The following is a 24,869-nucleotide window of genomic DNA, read 5'->3' as shown; positions in this document are numbered from 1 at the left end:
AGACATGATCGTGTGTGACCAGTGTGAACAGCAGCGGGCTGTGCACAGCCCTGGGAAGCATCAGTGCTCGGCATGGAAACATTGCTACCCACGTGGACCGACTGAGGCCTTAAGTTCAGGTTCCGGGGGGGGGGCATTGAGACTCAGCGAGGACAGTTTCAGTTGATTACTGAATGAAGCATTCAACTCTTCAAAGAATTTTACCACAGTTTCAAAATGCACATAAAAGCTTCTTGGCTAGTTTCCTTTTAAGAGTCGTATAGCCACAGATGTTCATCACTGTTCATCATTTTCAATACAAAGCTCTTGAAAAAATTAAGACTTAAGAGCATGGGTCTTGATTTTTTTTCTACTGCTCTGATAACAGGATTTAATTATTTGTGCCGTCAATCATTTTTTGCGACAGGATGTCTCTGATTTACACAGTGAAGGGTAAATGTTAGGTACAGCCTTGTTCAAGAATGGTGGCATCCTGGCATTGACGGTGCCCTGTTTGTTAGTGAGCAAAATGTACTTCTCTTTGAAAAGTTGGTCAACAACCTGAAATATTGACACCCCTTCATATCTGCTTATAGTCCCCTTGGAAATAACTCTTAAGTCGTGCTTTCACCTTTCATGAAGTAAACATAAAGAAAAAAGCAAGATTTGTTGCCTGGCAAAGTTGACTCATCCAACTGCATAGCAAGTTATGTTGTCCAATGGCCTTCAACATTCTTGTACCTTCCATCTGTCCACTTTTGAACAGAGTTATTGCTGAACAGAATCACTTTAATTATTTGGTCTGATGCAACTTGTACTCAAAACCTCAGTTTCTGCTGACAGAATCAGTACTTCAATTGTATGGGGCTTTCCAGATTTAGCTGTGAGCAATGAAATGTTGCATGAAGCACACAAACCATCGCTGTTTCGGCAAGTGCTGGCAAACATGTTTCAGTATTTTGTTTCTAAGTTTTCACGTAGTGACTGTAAGTATGGTTCTTGTTTGCTTTATCAGTGTATTCTCTTCAAATGTTCAAGGAGTCTGGATGGTTTCATTGCCTCATTTTCCGCACACGTTGCTTGGTGCTGGTATTTCAGATGCTCCACACTGTACTGACTATATTTTTTGGTCTGCTTCTGCCATTTTCATTATGGATTAATGACCGCAGTCAATCACCTATTGTTTACGCCCAACCTGGAGCACTCTGATCAGTAAAGGGGAGTGTTATGACATCATCATGGCTCAGGTAAAACCTTACTTTGCCTGAAGGTACATAAAGTGGGGCAGCAATATTTCGGTTGGGCTGTGGGCTAGAGAGATGTGGTCAAGGCCATCAGAAAGGGCATAACTTTATACTTCTACAGTAGTGAATGGCAATATGAGGGCTAGGTCTGGAAATAAGTTCAGTCCAGATTTCCAGTGAGGTGCCAAATACAGAGGTGTCACATTGCTTTTCAACAGCTATAACATGCTTTGGTGCTAATAATTGATTACAAAGGTGATTGTGATCTTTGTAATCAATTATTAGCATTTGATCCTCAGTGCCTCATAATTGGTAATTCATTTCTTAAGGCTGTAATCTCTCAGCTGCACCCCTTGCTGCTGAGCGTTTTCCCCCTTAGAAACTCCCACTGACTCAGGGACAGTATCACCCACTTTGGGAACCACTAAGCTAGATGGTATGCTTATTACATAGTTTCCATCACTGTCAGCACAGTACAGCCAAGATTTTTGTGCAAACAATTTTGCATCAGTAGACCATTTGGGTCTCGTGCAAATCTATTCTGTTTCAAAACAAAACTAGTCAATGAAACTGTTCAGGAAAACTTTTGATGGTTGACTGAAAGGTGACATAATAAAAGTGATTAAAATCCTGAGTGATGTAGATAGATGAGGGAAAGATTTAAAAGGGACCTGAGGTGCAGCTGTTTCCATAGTGGTGAGTATATGCAATGAATCACCAAAAGAAACTGTAGAAGCAGATGTATTTACAGTATTTAAGACACTTAAACATGTACTTGCATAAACAAGCATTTAAAGGGATATGGCCCCCATGGGCATCTTGGTTGGCACAGTTGAGCTGGGCCGAAGCATCTGTTCTGTGCTGTGCTTTATGCCAAAGCAACATCAACAACATTGTCAAAATTTTAAAGCTTTTGGAATGTTTTTGAATCCTCCTGATATTTGGAAGCAATCAACAACTCTTTAAAAACAAAAAGTTGGTCACGTATAGTGTAGCATAGTAATGGATGAATCACTTGGAACCTATCAGAATTGTTAAGATTCCAACACTTGGTGCATGTATCAGTCCTGAGCAACAAGATTAAGCCCAAAATGAATATTAGCAACATCTGTTGTGTTCAAGTTACACTGTAATTGTAAATCAAACATCTGGAATTCTTTTGAAAATTTAATTGAACAAATCATTTTTAATCTGAGAATTGTTTAAATATACTTCTACTAATCTGTGTGCAATTGGAGCCTGTCATTTATATTTTGATGTGTCTTTGGACTGACTGATCTGATGCTTTTGCTATCTCTGAGGGAATTTGGCATGTTTGAGAATGGAGTTGTGGCCTAATAGAGTGTGAATTCATGATCAGCTCCATTTCTTGCTGATCTTTCCAATTAAGCATCAAGCAAGATTGAAATTAGCAAGGATGAGAGTGGGTGTTCAATGCCATCTGCCTGCATTTAACCAGTCTCCCTCCTCCTCACTCAATGTTGCCGGAAGAAGGTACAGGAGTATTGGGTCTTGGGCACGGTATGATAGGCACACTTTGTGGATTGAACACATTTTACAGGACTCTGCAGTTCATGTTATGTGTTTCTAGTTACTCTCAATTGCTATTTGGTGCGATTCTGATAGGCAGACTAGCTACGTGGCTTGCAGTCAACGGAAGAGAGCGCTAAATTGAACTAAGCATTCCTTGACTGTTTCAATGACACTGCAATTTGATGTTTAATGTTGTGTTTGCTCATTTTTTTTTATCATTTGAACAATTTTTTTTGAGTTGGATATTTGATGTTTTCTTGAATTCTATGGTGTTTCTTTACTCAGTGCCTGTTTGTTTCCAGGAAAACAGTGTAATTTATTAGCTGCAAGGCACTGCAGGTTTTCTTATTTGTGTAAGCAATGTTGCCACCATCTAACCAACAGTAGCACTGTAGTAGTGCAGTTCTATCAACTGGAAATGCCAAATAGTTGCTCTATTCCTCTGTCAGCTAAATATCTAACTGACAATTTCTCTTACTATTTTTAACTCCAACTCTGATTTCAAAAAAGAGAACTAATATCAATAATGGAATAGAACAGCATATAGAAATGCATTGCTTAAAATTAAAAACTACTGCAAAACTTTGAATTTCAATCAAGGCCAAATTTTGTAGATAATTTGCAATGTTTACGCCATACCAGAGCAATGATTCTATTAATTGCATTGTCTTCGGTCTATTTTGGACACTTAAGAAAATATAGGTCCTTTTGGGGTATTGTATTGCCTTGTACTTTTTATCCTGCATGAAGATGAGCAGTATTTTCAACATTGAAATCTCTAGTTTACACCTCTAAATCTGATTCAATTTCCTCTTTATTTTGGTACTCTGCATATAATTTGCTGAAGTTTGTGAAATGATAAATAGCCACTTATTCAAAGTAGTTGTTTTAATGGAATTTTCTTTTCCAAGTAAAGCAACATTCCACATTTAAATTTGTCAAAGGGTAAAGAGCTATTTTCGACCTTGAGATGAAAATTAATTAGAAACGCTCTTTTAATTACAGGTGCGCATAGCAGCAAACTTCATTATTCATGCTCCACCAGGAGAATTCAATGAAGTTTTTAATGGTAAGTTCTGTTAAATTGCTAATAATGTAACTTCTTTTCCTCTTTGGGTCCTAATTTAAAAATCTGATCATTGTCGTTTAATTATGATCAAGTGGTAAGGAATTACAGCATGGTTATTCAATATTTACAGCAAGGAAAGCTTGTAGGATGGGGTTTGGTGGTGAGAAGAGGACATAGTGTTTAGTTTGCAGACAGAAGACACTGCAGATACTGGAATTAAGAGCAAAAATAAGTGTTGAAAGAGCTCGGCATGATTGGTAGCATCGATGGAGAAATAGACAATCAACATTTTTGCATCAAGGCTATTGATCTGGATTTAGTTCTCACACTGCAGTGTGTAATTATACATTTGAGGGCAAAATCCTGTACTCCCAGAAAGAGAACAAGGATTATGTTCTCATCGGAAAAGAAATATTGCACATTTCGGGATGGGTGTTCTTTTGCTTTGATCAAACTGTGTTCTTTCATTCAATCTTTAGTTTGAATTTAGTTGCCCAAGCATATTGGAAAAATTGGTATATTAGTTTCTAGAAAGTTGAAAGAGTTCATTGCTAGTATCTGGCTTTTGTTTTGGTCTTTTGCATGGGAAGAGAAATATTTGCTCATGTATGTCAACAACTCTGACTGTTGAAAGCTTGTCAAGATCACCATAAATGTCATTCATTTCAGTTTCTTGTAAGTTATTAATTTCCCTTAAGAGTTTCCATTTTATCTTTATATAACCTTATTAATATAGAGGCATTCACTGCAAAAATCTGATGGGGATGTTTATTTTAAGATACTTTGAAAGTGCAGTTCTACAAGGCCCAGGGCAGGTTCAGATGCAAACTTAATCAGGAAGAGATGCAAGCAGCTGTCAAGTAAGGTGTGCCATCAGGATGGTAGGAATGGGTCGGCAGAGAGTTTGGACAAAGTGGGAGTGTGCACTGAAGCAGAAGATCTCCTGGTCCAGCAACTAGCAAGCAGAACCCAAATGCATCAAGTTCATGATCCAGGCTGTGTATGACATCCTATCCAGTCCAGTGAACCTTTTTGCTTGAGGTACCATCATGTCCTCTCTGCCCCGGAAGAGACACCCCGGAGCACAACTACCCAGAAGTCTAGGGGATGCTGCTGCTGGCTGCATGTCCAGGCGCTGAAGGCAGTGGCCGAAAGTATCCCCTCAGTCATTAACAAAGATAGGCACCTCTGCCTTTGTCAAAGCTGGAGACCAACCACAGCTTCAGCCCAGATCAGCAGCAGGCCTCATCGACAAGGCATCTGACTGGCAACTAGAAGTCTATCTTGACAAGCAGTTAGTTTAGTCATAGTCGTACTTTATTGATCCAGGGGGAAATTGGTTTTCGTTACAGTTGCACCATAAATAATGAATAGTAATAACACCATAAATAGTTAAATAGTAATATGTAAATTATGCCAGTGAATTATGAAATAAGTCCAGGACCAGCCTATTGGCTCAGGGTGTCTGACCCTCCAAGGGAGGAGTTGTAAAGTTTGATGGCCACAGGCAGGAATGACTTCCTATGACGCTCTGTGTTGCATCTCGGTGGAATGAGTCTCTGGCTGAATGTATTCCTGTGCCCAACCAGTACATTATGTAGTGGATGGGAGACATTGTCCAAGATGGCATGCAACTTGTACAGCATTCTCTTTTCAGACACCACCGTCAGAGAGTTCAGTTCCATCCCCACAACATCACTGGCCTTACGAATGAGTCTGTTGATTCTGTTGGTGTCTGCTACCCTCAGCCTGCTGCCCCAGCACACAACAGCAAACATGATAGCACTGGCCACCACAGACTCGTAGAACATCCTCAGCATCGTTTCCTGACTTCATTACAACATTATCAATCCCTGAGGCTTGACATGGTCATTCTATGAGAAAACTCAAAGCAGGTGGTGATGGTAGAATTGATAGCTCCTTGGGAGGACCACATTGAGATGGTGTTTGAGTATAAGGAAGTCAAATACCAGGGGTTGGTGCCCAAGACAGGTAGAGAGTACAATGCAAGCCTATAGAGGGTGTAGAGGTTCTGCTGGCTGCTTGCTGTGCAGAACCTGCTCTCTCCTTGGCATTATGGGGGCTGCCAAGAAAGCCATCAAGGCCATCACAGAGGCTGCTGAGTGAGCGTCCTGATAGCTATGGATCAAGAGGTGTGACCTGCGGACCAACGTTGCTAGGATACAAGCCACAGCCTGATCAACCCTGGCTGGGTCACCTAGGTGAGAGTGCCTGATGTTGAAAGACCCAAACACCCAACGACCTTGGGTTACTTCTCTAATGATGTGACCCAGGGCATCCTTGGATGTATCTCAGCAACATGAAAGTGCAGCTCTAGGCAATACATACTTGAAATAGTGAAAACAAAAATCAGTCTGTTTAATTGCACAGTACAAATTTGAAAGCTTATTACAGCTATAAATGCAGTCAGTTCGCTTAACTTGCCTGTTATATTTGAATGCCTTTTTGTGCTCACTGATGAATGTATCACGTCTATTAAATTTTCCTTCAGATGTGCGGTTGCTGCTCAATGAGGACAATCTTCTTAGGGAGGGTACAGCACAGTAAGTACAATTATGGTTTAGTCATTTAAATAAATCTACATTAATTACAGCAATTTTGTTTTTGGCAAAGTGTAATCATCTACACTAAAGACCCACAATTTGCATTAAATGACCTTCAATTTTGCTTTATATATTTCCTGATAACACTGAAATCAGTGCATGTAGTGTTGTGGTTGTAAACATTTGATTTTTTTTTTGGTTATTTGTTTGGAGACATATAAACATCAAGTTTAGTTCAGCAAATTCTTTGCAGCAAGTCAGAATAATGCAAAGTTTTTAGTAATTTTAATGCATTTGGTAGAAATTGCCTGTGCTGTACACGGGATTAAAGTTTTTTAATTAGATTCTTTCCCATCAACAGAATTTATAAAGGTATGGAACCTTAGCTGTATTTGGGAATTTTGGACTTTCTGTAATCTTCCTTTTCTTCTGATTTCAGTGCCTTTGCACAGTATAATGTGGACCAGTTTACTCCAGCAAAAATTGATGGTTATGATGATCAGGTATGAAATAACTTATGGTCTTGCAATTGATGTTAAATTGACATGAGCATGATAATACTTCATATACTCTATGTAAATACAGTGCAGAAGCAGGCTCTTTAGACCACAATGCCCATACTTAATAACTACCGTGCATCTCGAGATACCAACTAATCTCACTTGGTCTAAAGCTATCTATGCTTTAGCAATTCAAATGCTGACCTAAAATCTTAAATGTTGGGAGACTACCAACTAAGTAATATTTCCAATCCCAGCCACCCTCTGAATGAAAGAGTTGTTCCTCAGAGCCCTGCCCTAACCTTTGCCCTCTAGTTCACACATTCTCAGCTGTGAGGGAAGTTTTTCCAATATTTGCCCTATGACCGTCATAATTTTGTATATATCTTTATCAAGGGACTCCTTCAACCTCTTCTGTTTCAAGGAAAACCAAATCACCATACTCAATCTTGATGTATGCATGTGCTGTAATTTCCTAAATATACCCTTATAGCAATTAAATTGGTTAGAGTCATTGTGACCTTTTTAGGTTGTATTTGAGCAAGAGTTTGGTACTCGGGTAATAAGTTTACAGTTTTTAATTAATTCCCTAACAATATTCATACTTGGTAATTTAGATGCGTTATTTTGTAAATGTGAACCATATTGTTGTATTAAAATTTATTTACTACTTTTGTGACCATTTTGCTTTTAAAAGATGTAAAGTTAACAATTTGCAGTTGAGTAAATAACATGAAATTGTTATTTGAATTTCAGATTCTCCACTTAATTTTTGTTAATATATTGAATTTAAAAACAATTTTTTGCATTTAGAATATTGATAATTACTGACTTCATGTATTTGGTTATGTAGTTTAAAATAATAAATTAGAATATTTAGGACCTTTTATTACCTGTAAAAGTGCTAAAACTTTGGAAGAAAGTGGCATTAGCAGTAAATTAATGTACTAGGTTTGATATTTTTAATCACTTTTGAAAGGTCAATGTTGATAAGGCTGCGCTTAACGTGCTCTCATCAGGTACCAGAAAGCCGCCATCTCAAACTGTTGCAGGCTCAGTGGTACAAATGCTCCCATGCGGCAACTACCTAGAGAGCTTTCAATTTCTGATCCAGTGATGATGGAAGGATATAGTTCCAAGTCAGAATGACGTATGAGTGCAAGTGCAGTTTTCAAAGATCTGTTACCCTCTTACAACTCATCAAGATCACAGGCTTTGTTTGAAGATGACCTTACAAATTTCTGCAGTGTACCCTAATGATGATACCATAGCTACCGTATACTTGTGGAGGTGAAGGTGATTGTCCGGGGCACTCAATGCGGTGATTGCCAAAGCATTTTGCATTTACATGAATGTTTTCAATTTTCTTTAATGTTGTGAACTTGGGTATTTCTGCTTTATGTTATACATTAATGTGTTGTATCTGGGTAACTTGCAAAATGCCTTGCTATAGGTCAACATTGACAGGTATGCTCAATTGGGGCATGATATCATTAAAAGGTCTAAATCTTAATAAATGGAATGAAATTTTAACAAAATAACCAGTTTATTTCATAGCAAGCATTTCCTTTGTTTTTAAAAACTCAATTCAAGTTTCCCAAATGCATTGGTGAAATTTGACATTAATCCAGTGCTGATTCTGTAAATATTCAATATATTTTGTTAATGCAAGATCTCACGGATCAATAGTTTCATGATGAAAATGCATTCATGCATAATTAAAGAAAGGAAATACTAGTTTCCTCAGGTGGTCTTAACATTATGCCAATAATATTGCACTACAGGTCTTAATAACAGAACATGGTGATCTTGGCAATGGTAGATTTTTGGATCCCAGGAACAAGATCTCATTTAAATTTGACCATTTACGAAAAGAAGCAAGTGATCCCAAGCCCCATGATGTTGAAAATGCATTGGAATCTTGGCGAAGTGCTGTGGATACTGCTATGAGAGCATATGTAAAAGAACATTATGCAAATGGTGTCTGCACTGTAAGTATTTCATTCAGTACTTGCTCTGAGTTAGTAGTAATGAATTATCTTTATATTACAACCATTTCCTTCTGTCTTCAACTCATTTCTCTACTTGTCCATCTGTCACTTTTGAGTTTTTTTTTAGCTGAGGATATGAGATCTATTCGATGTAATCTTGTAATACATCTCAAAAAAATGTGTCCTGGATGAGATCATTTCCTTTCAATATTTTATCCAAGAGCTATTTTCTTTTCCAAGATTTTGTGTATGATGTGACAAAGGCTTTCTTCCCTGGGCTGACCTTTTTTTATGTACCTCCTTATTCCGGTTACTCCCTGTTTGTGCTGTTAACTTTTCATAATTAGTGTTTTTGCTCAACTTACATTGACTATAGATGTTTTACACCACATTAGCTCACCTCTAAACATGTAGCATTCCATTCACAAAGCACAATCCAACATTGCCAATAGGGCCAGTGGTGGTGTATGGCGAAGCTAACCTCTACCTTGAAGTCTGAAAGTCCTCTTTCGTGACATCATATCTGTGTGAACGATGAGCCCACTACTAAGCACAGATTTGTAAACAGTCACTGACCCTGACTCAACTGGAGATACTTCTGCCATAGTATGTAGCCTAATTGATCTCTCAACTACAAGCAGCCTACTTTCACCTTTTCCACTAGGTCAGCGAGTAATCCTGTGCCTATGTTAAGTAGGCACTCAAGATATAAAAAACTGCCATTAGTAAGCAAGGAACAGCCTACCCTAAAGTCTTTGAAATCATTGCTGGGAACTTTATTCGGGCTTGTTTGAGGAAATCTCTGCTCAGTTATCGTCATAACTTACCGCACCAGGGGCCCTAACACATTCAACCACTGGTATACTACAATTAGGAACGCCTAGATCACCTTTTGGGAAATCTGTTCACTTGGCTTTCCTCCTACCTACATACAAGCAGAGACTAAAGAGCAAGGCTCCAGATTTGAGGTTAACAGAGGTCATCGTGGGAGGCAAAAAGTGGCTATAGGATTGCTTCAACCACAAAACGCTGGAGAAACAAAGCAGGTGAGGCAGTATCTATGGAAGAGGGTACAATGGACATTTCAGCCTGAAACGCTGACTGTACTCTTTTTCATAGATGCTACTTGACCTACTGAGTTCCTCCAGCATTTTCTGTGTTGCTTGGATTTCCAGCACCTGTAGATTTTCTTGTTTGTGATAGGATTGCTTCAAGTTGGTTGACTGGGCCATGTTCAAGGACTAATCAGAGGATCTGAATGAATACATTATGAAGTCCACAGTTGTCATGGACTTCATAAAAACAGTCATAGATGAGTGAATCCCTACAAAATCATTCAGATTCTTTCCCAAACAGAATCACTGAATAAACAATGGGATTCTTAATCTGCTGAGGGCCAGTTCTGGTGACCAAGTAAGATACAAGAAGTCCACATACTATCTTCTGAAAGCCAACTTGCATGCGAACTCTGGACCACCAAACCTTAAATCATTGAAGGATGCTCGCCAGCTGTAGCAGGGATCAAATGCTGTTATCTCTTACAAAATGAAACTAAATGACATTGGTGACACCAAGGCTTCACTCTCAGGTGAACTCAATGCTTTCTATGCTCACTTTGACCATCAAAACATGGAAGATCCTTCACAATCTCCCACGGCCCCAATGACTCTGTGATTTCATCTGAGGCTGACGTAAGAGCACCCTTCAGGAGGGTGAACCCACAGAAAGCATCCAACTCAGATGGGGTACTTAGCTGAGAACTAAAGACTTGTACTGACCAACTGGTTGGAGTTCATTGATATCTTTAACCTCTCGTTTTGGCAGTCTGCTTCAGGCAGGCTTCAGTTATACCGGTGCTTAAGAACGTGGTATCGTGCCTCAGTGATGAACGTCCAGGAGCATTTTCATGTACTGTGAAGTGCTTTGAGAGGTTGGTGATGAAACATAGTGACTTGGATCTGCTCCAATTTTCCGACTGTCACAGCAGATACCATTTCATTGGCTCTTCACTCAATCCTGGAATATCTGGACAGCAAAGGTGCATACATCAGGATACTCTTTATCGACTACAGTTCAGTACTTAATACCATCATCCCCTCAAAAATTAATAAGCTTCAAGACCTTGGCCTTAATACCTCAGACAATTAGATCCTCTATTTCCTCAGTTGTAGATGCCAGTCAGTTCGGATTGGCTAAAAATGTCTCCTCAATTTCAATCAGCACAAATGTACCATAAAACTCTGCTAGTAGCACCCTGCTCTATTTGCTTTATGCTTATGACTGAGGCTCTAATGCTTTGTTTGCTGATGACATCACTATCATTGGCCAAATCAAAGGTAGTGAAGAATCACCATATAGGAGAGAGATTGAAAATCTGGCTGAGTGGTACCACCACGGTGGCCCCTCACTCAATGTCCGCAAGACAAAGGAGCTGATGATTGACTTCAGGAGGAGAAAACCAGAGGTCCATGAGCCGGTCCATCAGTGGATCAGAGGTGGAGAGGGTCAGTAACTTTAAATTCCTTGGTGTTATCATTTCAGAGGACCTGTCCTAGGTCCAGCATGTAAGTGTCATTACGAATAAAGCATGGCAGCCCTCTACTTACGAGTTTGCGAAGATTTGGCTTAATAATCTAAAACTTTGACAAACTTCTATAAATGTGTGATGGAGAGTGTATTGGCTGGTTACATCACAGCCTGGTATAGAAGCATCAATGTCCTTGAGTGGAATATTCTACAAAAAGTATTGGATGCAGCCCAGTCCATCATAAGTAAAGCCCTCTTCACCATTAAGCACATCTGCATGAACCCTTGTTGCAGGAAAGCAGTTCTATCATCAAGGAACCACACCATCCAGAACATGCTCTCTCCTTGCTGCTGTCATCAGGAAGCAGGTACAGGAGCCTCAGGACCCACACCACCAGGTTCAGGAACATTTATCACCCCTCAACCATCAGGCTTTTGAACCAGAAGATATAACTTCACTTAACCCTTCACTGATTTGTTCCCACAAACTATGAACTCACTTTCAAGAATTCCTTCACCTCATATCCTCTATTGCTTATTATAACTTATTTTCTCTTTTGTATTTGTACAGTTGTCTTTATACATTGGTTGGTTGTCCTGTTGGATGTGGACTTCCATTGATTTTATTGATTCTTGGATTGACTGTATGCCCACAAGAAAATGAATTTCAGGGTTGTATATGGTGACGTATGTACTTCGATAATAAATTTACTTTGAAGCCTGCTCTCATAGACCCAACACTATCCTTTGTACCCCATTTCCTATTTTGATGCTCTTTACTGCTCTTGCCCAGTCTGTTCCCACTCACATCTGATACCCTTTGCCTTTAAGTTTCCTCTGCAAGCCTCTCATTTTGACAACATGTGGCCAGTCACTGTAGATACTTACATTCTCTTCCCAAGCTTCCAGAAGGACTTTTGTCTTCGTCAAAGGCCCATTTTATTTTCCCTATGTCCCTATTGCTACCCTTCTGAACTTGTACTGTATAAATTCTTTCTTGAAAAGTCATTTCCTCTAATTTATGAGTAATGATTTCCTACTGTAACCGCTAGACATTTGATCAACTTGAGACCCAGCCCTTTTTGGTGCATTGATACTTTCCCTTATCTAAATATTTGTTGCCGATCTCTATCCTGCACCTTTGCATGGGTTATATCCAGCTATTTCCTTCCTTACAACTTTACCTCCATTTTTGGGATAAATGAGTGATTGTCCTGCTGAAGGGTTTCAGCCTGAAACATTGACTGTACTCTTTTCCTAGATACTGCCTGGCCTGCTGAGTTCCTCCAGCATTTTGTGTGTGTTGATTGGTACCAATACTGGTTGACTTTCCTCCTCTTTCCCCCCCCCCCCCCCATACCTTGACTGCAATTTTATAATGATTCCTTCCATTTTCCTATTTTCTGTCTCTCTTTGATCATTTCATTTCATACCTGTGCTTCTGGCCTTATCTTCAGCTGACATCAAATCTTCACTGTTGACATGGCTCCCAACCATCTGTTATTGCAGTTCATCTGAGAACCAGGATAAAATTGTCTTTCATCTCACCAGATAGTAAATGCAATATTGCTTCCTCTCTATGCAGCTTACAAATTGCCATCCCCTAAGATGATATCCTCTTCCCTTTGTTCCCAAGTAACTGCTTATTCTGCACATTGCTTCCTTCTGCTTTAATGCCATGTCTTTTATCCACTTGGCTCTCTGTTCAGCTCCAAATGTACCATTTGCCATTGTACCTTTGTCCTTCCCACTGTTTCAGACCTCAACACTTTCTACTTGAAATAGTGATTTATTTTGACAATTCAGCTTTCATTTCCATCTTCTAGCCTCTACTTATTCATGTATTTCAAGTAAATATTCTGCTTCTCCCACTTCCACATCAGAAGTCCTTTTCTTGGCCAATAACAATTTTCTCCTTTTGCTGCAGTTCCTTTGTCACTTAATCTTGCCCTCTTCTAGAAATTATAACTTGTGTCTTTAGTACTGATGGCAGTCATTGACCTTCAATATTAACTTTTTCTCCATGGGTAGACCCAAACTTCAAAGTATTGTCACCATTTTCTGGAATTGTTCCCTATATGTCTGGTGTAATTTGTATTTCAAATCAACAGCATTTATGATGTTTGGTTTAAGTCTCTAGGTTATCGCTAGGTTCATTCAAAAGTAGGGATTATTTGTACTCAAATTTATGCCTCCAAGGCAAAAACGTTCATCCAATTTGAAGTCCTTGAATTAAAATTATCAAACACTTTGTGAAGGAAATCTCATTTCTTAATTTGGATGTGTTGCCACTTGCTTTCCTGATCATCAGAGGATATTTTTCCTGGAATGTATCAAAATATATTTGTCAGCAGAAAATTTATTCCAGGCATTCCAGCAGTTTTGGATTTAATACTTGATCATCATGCTCACTTAACCATCATGAAAGCCTAGGATTTTAGTAAAACACTTATTTTGTGTAATATTCATGTTTTATTTAAGCCATTCCAAATACAATTTTGCTCTTTTTCCAGGTATATGGGAAAACGATTGGTGGGCATCAAACTATCATAGTATGCATTGAGAGCCATCAGTTTCAACCCAAAAATTTCTGGTATGTTGAACTTAATCCCACATATGTTTTGTCTAATTCTGACAAAATAGAGGCTATTTTTTTGGCAGTCTTACCATAAATGACATCTTGGAAAGCGTTGACATTACAGTGATTTGAAGCGTATTCAAACAGCCCTGCATAAGGGGGTATTACGAGAAAATGGGCCATATTAGTCTGTGACATAAAGCTGTTTTAAGGAAATGCCAATTGGAGGAAAAAAAAGATTTTTCTGTAAATTTTATAGCAGTGAATTTTATTTCATATTTGAAGATTTTTGTGATCTAGAAATTCTGTGGGGCAAAATGTTCATGTTGTCAGTGATCATAACAGGGAAAGCCTGTAATGCCAAAGAAAAAGATATTTGACCAGAAAAAAATATTTGTATAAATCCTTTCAGTATCTCAGGGTGTCCAAATTTGAGGGGGGTGGGGAGTGGAACTGCTTTATTTAGATTTAGTGTTACTGCTTTTTACATAAGGTAATAGCACATAGTGGCCACTATTAGGTACACCTGTGCAAATATCCAATCAGCATCTCAGTGCATAAAATCATGCAGTCATAGTCAAGAAGTTCCAGTGTTCAGACTAAACATCAGAATGGGGAGGAAATATGATCTAAGTAACCTTGACTATGGAATGATTTGTTAATGAGTATCTCAGAATCTGATGTCCTAGGATTTTCACACACCAGTGTCTAAAGTTTACAGAGAATGGTGTGGGGGGATAGAAACATCCAGTGAGCAGCAGTTCTAAGGGGGAAAGGTCTTATTAGAGAGGTTAGAGGAGAATGTCCAAGCTGACAGGAAAGCGACAGTAACTCACATAACGATGTGCAGAAGTGCATCTTTGAACACACGACATATTGAACCTTGAAGTGGATGGGCTACAGCAGCAGAAGACCACAAATATGCACTCAGTGGTCACTTTACAGGAGGTACCTAATAAATTAACCTCTGAGTGTAAGTATTCTTGAGGAAGAATGATGGGGAGATTCTTCTCAATAAAATGCCTTGCTGTTTAAGACAAAATCTGGAGGAATGGTAGAGGATATACTGGGGAACTACATGAGGGAATTTATCTGATCATACAACCACCTGTGAATGCTGTTTAGATTATGCTACAGATTACATTTTATTTTTTAAGTTTATTGTGCATAAAGCATTTGTAGGCTTTGTGTAGATCATCTAGGGGAAAACAATTAAGTGCTTTATGGCATATTTATACAGAATACTATTTTCATCCCTTTTCAGGTGAGTAAGTAGGTCATACAATGAAGGGCGTTATTCTCATGCAAGATTGTAAATGAAAGATTGTTACAACTGTAAAAATTGTGCTGCATTTTATATATTGTCGTTTTTATTGTCTTATTATCCAGTCAACTCTACACTTGAATACTATCTAAGTAGTCAAGTTTTTTTTTACAATAAGTCTGACTTTCTGTATCTCCAAAGTGTATTATATATTTACTTCATAACAGATTGCATGTTTGTGACACTGATGGCATGTTATCTTCATTTCTGTTAATGAAGGAATGGACGTTGGAGATCAGAGTGGAAGTTTACTATCACTTCCTCATCAACTCAGGTGGAAGGCATTTTAAAGATTCAGGTTAGTGATAGCTGTTAAATAGATCTGGGGCATACATAATCCAACTAAACTCGAGGTATTTTACTTGAAGGTAAATGTGTTTGTTGCAATAAAGAGGAAAAAACAAATTGCATGCAATCCTGCCATTTCCCCAGATCAAGGGATCAAAACTGGATAATATTTAAAGCTGAAGATGTAAAAATAAGTGCTAAATACCTCCCCATGTTCGTTAAAACTGTTTTCCCATGTTACGTATTAGATTACAGGTTTCCCCCGCCATCCGAAGGTAGAGCGTTCCTATGAAATAGTTCGTAAGCCAGAATGTCATAAAGCAAAGAAGCAATTACCATTAATTTATATGGGAAAAATTTGTGAGCGTTCGCAGACCCAAAAAATAACCTACCAAATCATGCCAAATAACATAAAACCTAAAATAACAGTAACATATAGTAAAAGCAGGAATGATATGATGAATACACAGCCTATATAAAGTAGAAATGCTTTTCCACAATCATTGCCTGAACTGTTCTCCGTAGCGCAAATCTCACGCAAGCGTTCTCCAGTAACCTTTAAGCTATGAAGCTGCCAAATCATACCAAATAACACGTAAAAATACATAGCCGATTATAAAGTAGAAATGTATGTACAGTGTAGTATCACTTACTGGAATTGGGACAGCACCGAGCACACTGGTGTGTTAGACTGAATCGTCGGAGGTTGGGGTGGTGCAGTAGCCCCCACCCTCCGGGCAGCGAACCGATACCGATCCGCGAAGAATGCAGGGTACAGCAGTAGCCGGGACGCACCCAGCACATCTTTAAGAAAAAAAAGCCAAAATAAACAAGGTAATTAATTAGGCGACGCAATGGCCTCTGATCTGGGCTGACATTTATGTGTTGGGGGGCACCTAATTAATTAGCTTGTTTATTTTGGCTTTTTTAAAGATGTGCTGGGTGCATCCTGGCTACCGCTGCGTTCTCCGCAGATTGGTATCTGTCTGCGGCCCGGGGGTTGGGGTGGTGGGGCACAAAGGTGTAGTCTCATCGATCAGGGCAGGCCATCTTCTATGTTTGCCTGCCTCGATGTCAAAGGTCGAGGTTCGTCATCTGCTGTGGCTGATGTGGAAGGCTTGCTTGACTGCTTAGCCTCGCGCATTTTTCTATCATACAGTTCTTTGTAAGCACTCAAACCATCTTGCAAATATATCATAAACCGACGTACCCTTTCAAAATCAAAGTTGTACTTTATCATTGCAGCGAAAATCTCACGCAGTTTCCTCACATTTAGTTCCTGGACGACTTCACTTTAGGTCTGTTTGCTACTGCATTTGGTTTTGATTGTTGTCCTTTCCTCTTCCAATTGCATCAGCTCTTCATCTATCAGTTCTTGGTCATGGGATGCTAAAACCTCTTCCACATCATCTTCGTCAACCTCCAGAAGCCAAACTCACTTTGTCCTTACTTCGTTCACCACGATCGAAATGCTTAATTATGTCTAGTTTTACGTTAAGTGTAACACCCTTACGAGCTCTTTCAAGCTTTTCCGATAACTTAGAACTCATCTTGCTAATGGCTGCTCATAGGCACGTGTTTAAGCAATGCTGGCTAGAATGCAGTTCCGAATCCGGGGAGAATGGCTGCTCAGGGCGAGCGCTGCTTTTCTCCTAACAGTGAAAACACCTTCTGTTAGCGAAAACGGAACTAATGTAGGTCTTTTGTAACAGTGAAGTTTCATAAAGCGAATGTTCGAAAAGTGTGGGACACCTGTAAACATCTCAGACCACTTTGCCTTTTGTAATACTTTCATGACCCTAAAGATCCAGATCCACCATGAGGGTGTTCTTACTTCACATTTAATATTTAATATTTATTATGTTACAAGTAGACACTTGCATTTATTTGAAAATGTGTATTGTTGCAGCATTGATGGTTTTAGTTATGGTGTTTTCAATACTTCTACAATTTTTGTTCATTCTCCATAAGATCCTACTGCCCTTGTAGTGAAGACTTGCCTTATTTTGATGTTTTAGCTATCAGTATTATATGTAAAGTTCCAGGATGGTTGAAGTGAAGAGGTGGGGGATCAAGTTAGTTATTTGTTTATTTTCCAATCTCAGTTTTCCCCTTTAAAATTTAGACCAAGTTGTCATTGGTGAGATAGGGCTGGAGTCGCTCAGGACTTGATATTGGGCAGTAGGTATTTATGACTCGTGTTCTAATAACTCAAACACTGAAATTTTTTTGCTGAAGACTTTTAAAGGAACCATTGTAATGTTTTTGAATTAATCTGGTTGATGCACCAATTGCGTTCGGGCTCTATTTATGACTTTCAAATTAATAAAACTACATATTTTGAATCTCCTTACTCCCGTCTTCCGAATTGATTTGCTACATGGATATGTGCATTGTAATTTTGCTTTCTTATCTGTATTTCTTAGGTTGTCTTTATATCAAAGTTTATTTTTTATACTTGATCTTCTCAAAGTTCAGTTTTGATATTTTGTCACTGGGATTACCAAAAAGGGAAAACGGTAGGAGTAGGTTCTAGCTGTTAGATGGGATATCAGAGCTGAATCAGAATAAGCACTTGTGCTTGCTCTGTTTATTTCTTCTGGTAATAACTGAGTAAGAGGGTTATTGATACTGTTTGAAACTAAAATTGAAATTTTAGTTTCTTAATTGGAAGTTTGTGCTTTCATCTATAATACAAAATCACCAGTGTTGTCTATTTCACTTTTTAAAATCAAAGCTTTAATCACAATATACAGCTTTTAAAGTACAGTAAAGGATCCATTTATTCAATTTAGTTTTAAGGTCAAATTGTACTGTGGTCAGGATGTAATTGCAGATAAATCTATACGGAGATTATTTGGCAATGCAAATTAGTGCTTCAGATTGTTTTAAAAGGCAGTTTAATTCTTCATAGAAAACAGCAATACAAAAGCAAAATACAGTAAGCAGCAGAAATCTGAAATAGGAAAGACTGAAAGTACATGGTTCAAACAGTGTTTGTGGATTACAACCCTTCAAGTTGATTAGGGCATTGGCCTGAATTTTTTTCCCTACCGAATGTGACATGAATGTTTGCTTTATCTTGTTACTTGGTTTTAACTTCAATTCCTAGGTTACCCTGCAGCTAAATTTATTTATTGGAAAGTTGTATAGTTTTACATGGATTAAAATAGTGGTGGGGGCAGGGTGGGAGAAGGTTGATTTTCAATGTTAAATTTTGATATATTAGAATTGAAAATGCAGACTTTTCATGATTTTTAGGTTCATTATTATGAAGATGGCAATGTTCAACTGGTCAGCCATAAAGATGTACAGGAAACTTTGTCTGTCACTGTAAGTAAGACCTTTGTTTAGCATTCTGATGGTGAAAATAAGTTGCTTTTTTAATCTTGGTTTGCCGGTCTGCTCTTGAGTGTATGTACTGCATATATTGATTATATATGAAGATGCATCCTGGCAATTTACCCACCACCAAACCACACATTTTCTTGCTGCTTTTCTCCTTTCACCTTGCTATTTTATTGAATGCACAATCTTATAATCAGCCATTGAGATGCTAACAGATCTCTGAAATCCTGCCCAAGACTGTTAATCATGTGTAAATCTATACAGTGTATTGGCTGAAAGTTTCTACTGGGAAAAACATTGAGGCTCACCCATTTCTATCTCCATGTGAACATTCCAGTAAAGATTTTTGAATAGCAGATGGAAATTGGAGCTGTAGCTATATATTTTCACTACTTCGTTAGATCGAGAGTAGAGCCCATGTTTAGACCACTAACTCGGTACATCTTACCAAATGGTCTCTATAAAACTTGGGTTATCAGGAATATATTTTAACCTAATCAAACCTTATAAGATCTCTTGGTTTACCAGATCCACGTTAACTGTATTAAAGATCAAGTTAATTCTCCAGAGGATTTTTTTTTTAACAGTGGGGTAGAAATAGATGTTTGTCTGCTGAGAACATTAACATTTAGTGAGATCATGAACAGTCCATGCCCCATTTTGTTACTGTTTTTCCATTTTCCCTAAATATATTTGGTTGTCATGAATAAATTAGTCTGCTTTAAAATAAAAACTAAGTCATTTACTCCTTTGTTCCAGATTGCATCCAACATGTAGAAACATTTCATCTTTGTACTTAACTGGTATCTTGAAACACTGGAACTTCAGTGACTTTCCACTGCTTTAAGTGAGACCTCACGCAAAGGAAGTGTATGGTAATTGTTGCAGGTTAATCTCAGGATTTTAGGGCCTGCTATCATTGGGTGCTGCTTCTCTGACCATTTCACCATTAGGTCAGGAATGGGGCTGTTTATTGAAGATTGCAGCTTTCAGTAATTGCAATTCAAAATTAATCAGATGTCAGCACCTAACACCATTTTGCATTGGCTGATAATTGGCGGTAACATTGTCTAACAATAATCATCTCCCACGTTGAATAGCATTCCCATTATCAAGTTCCTCACCATCTGCAAATCAACATCCTAGGTTATTATTGCCCAGAAATGTAGCTGAAGTGACCACAAACATGCTATGGCAAAAAAGTGAGAAGTTGAATTTCCCATGAAGAATGACTCCCTTCTGACTTCCAAAGCCATTTTGCCATTTACATGCTTCAGATCAGGAGTGTGTGAAATACTTGGTTAAATGAATGCAGTTCTAGTCAGGCTGCTTCACCCTTTGCACCAAGTCTTTCCCCTGCCAGCAGCACACTGAGGATACATTGTGTACCATCTGCAGGATGTGCTATTATTTAACAAGACCATTTCTTGAACCTGTATCCTCTTGACTAGAAGGAAAAAAAGGTTTGCATTATAACAATGACTATTTCTCCCCCCCCCCCCCCCCCACATTGCAGCTTGGTCCTACGCAACAACATTATGAATACTTCATTACCTCAGGAGTAATTAAGAATGGGTAATTATGGTATGTCAGTTGTATCAGCATTGCACAAGTGATTTCTTTTTTTGGTAAATCAAACTAAACTCCAAGCAACGTGTCCCAGTTTCTATAATCTTTATTTGTAATTTAAACCTTATTTATGGTAAATTTGTACTGCATTCATTGTAAGAGCAACATCTACTTAAAGCTTAGTGCCAAGCACCTTGCAAAATCCCTGGTATAGTCTAACTTGGCCTTTGTTTCTGACAAGCCGTGAGTACAAGGGATAGAACTTGTAGTAATAAAGGCTAGCATTCTGTTGACTTTTGTTATTTAACATAATATTGCAATTCATACATATATGTAAAAAGTGGAGGTCCAAAGAAATTTGAGCATTTCTTTGTGATTCAAAGAAAATTACATTATTTTGAGCAACACCTGAAATCCATTAGTTACTGTTCTGCCCATTTTGATTTGCTTACATTTCCTTGAAATATAATTCCATCACTGCTGTTTGCTCTTTGTTTTGTCTTGCTTGGATATGATTTTTTTTTCCTATCATTTAAATGATTTATAAAATGGTGACTAGTTTAGGTTCAATATATTCTTGCAGGACCCCGCCAGTGATGTGTTATAAATTTGAGAGCTACTTATCCTAGTTGTCACTTGTTGATTTCTTAACTGGTTCATTCATTTGTCTTCATTTCCCTGAGGTTCAATTTTAGTTAAGTCTTGCCTCTTTTTTTTTCCCCCAGTTCTTTTCCAATAATTCTTACAAGTTACAACCATATACATTGTTCTGGCTCCTATTTCAAAGACTTCAAAACAAAAATTAAATTAGCTTTGCCGTTTGTTGGGGGAAAAGTGCTGAAATGTGATTAACTGAAAACTTGTAATATATTCAATAATTGAATTTACTGTATTGGACACAAGTAATATCTTGATAACAGATACTAAGTTCATTGGTATACAATTTCTTGCTTTCCCCTCATCTTAAATAGAAAACGTAAGCTAGCTTTCTTATTCCAGTCTATGTATAATTTCTTCTCTCCAGAGTATCCTCTCCTCCACTCCCAAAGAAATAAAAATGCCTTGACTCAACATTTTTTTTTTACAAGTATGGAGTCTGCCTCTTCACAATTGCTACTACATGACTTGTACATGCTTCTCACTTTTTTTCCTCCTAAGATTCCCATGTGTTTTATTTTAATCATTCTGTTCCTCTTGTCTTTCTATCAAATCCCTTCAAAGTCGTAATTTTATCCACTAGCTTATTGAAAACATCTAGATTGTTCTGCTTTCTTTTACAGAATGAGGCTCAGATGGCAAAAGAATTTACAAAACTTGTAGAGGCAGTAGAAAATGAATATCAGGTATGAACTCTTTATTGAATACTTGTTTTTTTTTTTTCCCCCCAGTAAATTTTTGAACCAATTACTTGTATTCCCAGATCTGTATTTGCATTGCCCTGTGGAAATATGTTTGACACCAAAATGTAAATATCAGCAAGAAAATGATATTCTGTCAATTCAGTCAATCAAACCAAAATAGATGTTACAGCTGTCAGGCACACATGTTTGAAATCTCTCTGGATGTTTAAAATGAGGACTTTGATATGTCCTAAATATTGTCGTTTGTGACTCTAACTGGTTCTCAATTTTTTTCTGGTAAAAGAAGCAATTTACCAGCTAACTGAGTAGTCAATTATTTTGATTGACCAGTTTCTCACCAGTCAGGTCACAACTTCAAATTTGAGACCACATTATCTTCACAAACCTGAAATCAATTAGCTGTAAATCTATGGAATGGTACACAAGACAAGCTGTTCACTGTATTTTGGTACATGTGAAGGGAATAAACCAATTCTAATTGTTTTCAATATTACTATATAGCTTCAAATTAACTTCAGGATTCAGATTTAAAGTATGGACAGCATTTTTTAAACTTGACCTCAACTGCTGATTTGGTAAATTGCTTGATTTATTTTATAATTGGATCTTGTCCAAGAAATTCTCTGAATTTTCAAAACAGTTTACAATTTAATGTGAGCAAGTCATAAAATCTAGTGTATGAAAATGTATATTTAAATATCACCCTTGCCAACGTCCTGGAATGCTGTACTTTATATTTACATTGAAATCAAACTGGGTATCAGGTTAAAGCTCTAAATGCAGCTCAGAGCTGTTTTAAGCCTGGAACCAAAAGGAGAATTCTGGCAAAGTCCAGCAGATTAGGTAATGCCTCTTGGTGACCTAAAAGCACCACTGTTCAGTCTGCAGACAATCCTGAGCTTCCGTTTGCCTGTCACTTTAATTCTCCACCACACCCATACTAAATTCTTTAGCTGCAGCACCCAAGACTATTCCAGTGAATAGCAATTCATGTTCCATTTGGGCATGTTGCAGTCTTTGGAATTGGATATTGAATTCAGCAATTTCATACAACTTGTTTTATTCTATTTGCATTAGAATTACAGCAGAACTGCCTAGTTATCTATATCAAGAATACAGTGGATTCCAGTTAATTGGGACATATGGGAACCAGTACCCTTTGGCTCATTCAGCAGTTGTCCCAATTTGCTGATGTTTCATGGAAATGGTTAAAAAGGGTATTACAAATTGGGTATTTAAGTGAAATACAGAACAAATTAGAACACTGCCAATAATAGTGGTTATCTGTCATTATCTGACATTAACAGGAAACCTGTGCAGGAGAGTTTGTTCTGTATTTCATTTAAATACATAAATGGCTGCTCAGTTAAACAATCTGTCTTTTTTATACTTTAACTATTTCCATGAAATTTCAGCTAATTGGGGCAGCTGCTTAATTGGGCCAGAATGTGCTGGTGTGTCCCAGTTAACAAAAACTGTGTGAGGATGAAATAGTCACACGACGTTCAGATGAATAAGTTGAGCGTTGTCAGCCATCCTTCAGTTCATTGTTTTTGTGAGTCACATTTGGATTCAGTGCTAAGTTGAGTGAGCAAAGTTCAGATATATCAATATCTGACCTTTAGCTCATTCCTGATTTCTACGCCTGTATGTTGCAATAAAGAAGGCAAACGTGCATAACTTGCAAACTGGTTAACTGGTAGTACTGATCAGAAGTTCAGGTTTTGATGCATTCTGATGTTCATTTGTACTTAATTTGTAAATGCCCTGACAATTTATTGTGTTGTTAGTCTAAAATTTTTATTCAGAGAATCTTAAATCTGTTTGCTTTTTATAGACTGCTATCAATGAAAACTATCAGACCATGTCAGATACTACATTTAAAGCCTTGCGTCGACAACTGCCAGTCACCCGCACCAAAATCGACTGGAATAAAATCCTGAGCTACAAGATTGGCAAAGAAATGCAAAATCTTTAAGAGGAAGTTTCGCATGACTGGATAATTTTCGTGTCTGTTTTAAAAAGGTCTGGTCTCACAAGTGTGAAATTGTTGAACTACATTTATAAATAATTTGGGAAATTGCCTCATAACTTTTTTCTTTAATACACTTTCAGTTGAACACCATTAGCGCTCATGATAGATTTACTGTGCACGAAGCACATGGCTTTCAATGCAGCATTTCCCTTTCTAACATTCATGTGACTGTTTTCATTTTTTAATGTATGTTCCCTTTCTAAAACATTCAGTACAGCCATCATGTTTAGTTGCCATATTTGTTTACAGTACCAGGGTGAGACCATGCCTTTTTTAGATTTTTTTTGATTTCTGCTTCATATTATGTTGCTGATGATTGAAGCAAATTTTAACAGTTTGGGCCTATTTCTTCCCATTACCTTTATTTAGGTGAACGGTTATTGATCATTTATATCTACGATGTATCCCTTCATAGATTGCAGTTATTTCCACATTAATTTCCAATCTTGCCTTTATTCTCCATAGAGATGTACTGTTCAAGGGGTAAATGACATGGGACAGAAAATACTGAATTAATGGGTAAATAATTCAATATGGTTAGTAATGTTTATGCTTTACTGACATGCACTGTCTCAGATGTAGTTAATATTTCTTGCAAAAATATACATAAAATGCAGATACTGCTTTGTGCCCACATAAACTCCTCCTTCAATGAGCTGTGTATTAAAAGTTACCCATGAGTTATTTTTTATGAAGCAGACACAACTGTACCAGAACAAGACACATTGTAATATAAACCTGTATTCATTAATTTGTGTGCCAGCCTGTTTTATTTACTCCTTCCAATGACATAACATTTAATCCTTAAATGTACGTTGTATATAATTCATTTGTAAATGACAATTGTCATTTGATAAATCTAGGATACATTTCTGAAAGAAATGCATAAACATGGTAACAATTGCAGTGTGAAGTACCCTTTCCTCAGTTTGTTATAGTTTGATGTAAATATTACTTTAG

At 37.8% G+C, this 24,869-nt stretch overlaps 1 protein-coding gene across 1 annotated transcript in view; it reads left to right on the top strand.

Moving 5' to 3' along the window:
- LOC140202573 (F-actin-capping protein subunit alpha-2) overlaps positions 1-24,660 on the top strand; it is a 40,546-nt gene extending 15,886 nt beyond the window's left edge. Inside the window, exons 2-10 of the mRNA XM_072267596.1 lie at positions 3,762-3,825; positions 6,338-6,389; positions 6,829-6,892; positions 8,674-8,880; positions 13,920-13,999; positions 15,528-15,606; positions 18,858-18,929; positions 21,794-21,856; positions 23,712-24,660. Of these exons, the coding sequence (XP_072123697.1) occupies positions 3,762-3,825; positions 6,338-6,389; positions 6,829-6,892; positions 8,674-8,880; positions 13,920-13,999; positions 15,528-15,606; positions 18,858-18,929; positions 21,794-21,856; positions 23,712-23,852 (822 nt within the window). The 3' untranslated portion in view covers positions 23,853-24,660. The remainder of the gene's footprint in view (positions 1-3,761; positions 3,826-6,337; positions 6,390-6,828; positions 6,893-8,673; positions 8,881-13,919; positions 14,000-15,527; positions 15,607-18,857; positions 18,930-21,793; positions 21,857-23,711) is intronic.
- The last annotated feature ends 209 nt before the right edge of the window (positions 24,661-24,869 follow it).

The sequence above is a fragment of the Mobula birostris genome, chromosome 9 (genome assembly GCF_030028105.1).
Source record: "Mobula birostris isolate sMobBir1 chromosome 9, sMobBir1.hap1, whole genome shotgun sequence".
NCBI classification, from domain to species: domain Eukaryota; kingdom Metazoa; phylum Chordata; class Chondrichthyes; order Myliobatiformes; family Myliobatidae; genus Mobula; species Mobula birostris.
This window is presented reverse-complemented; position numbering and strand designations above follow the sequence as displayed.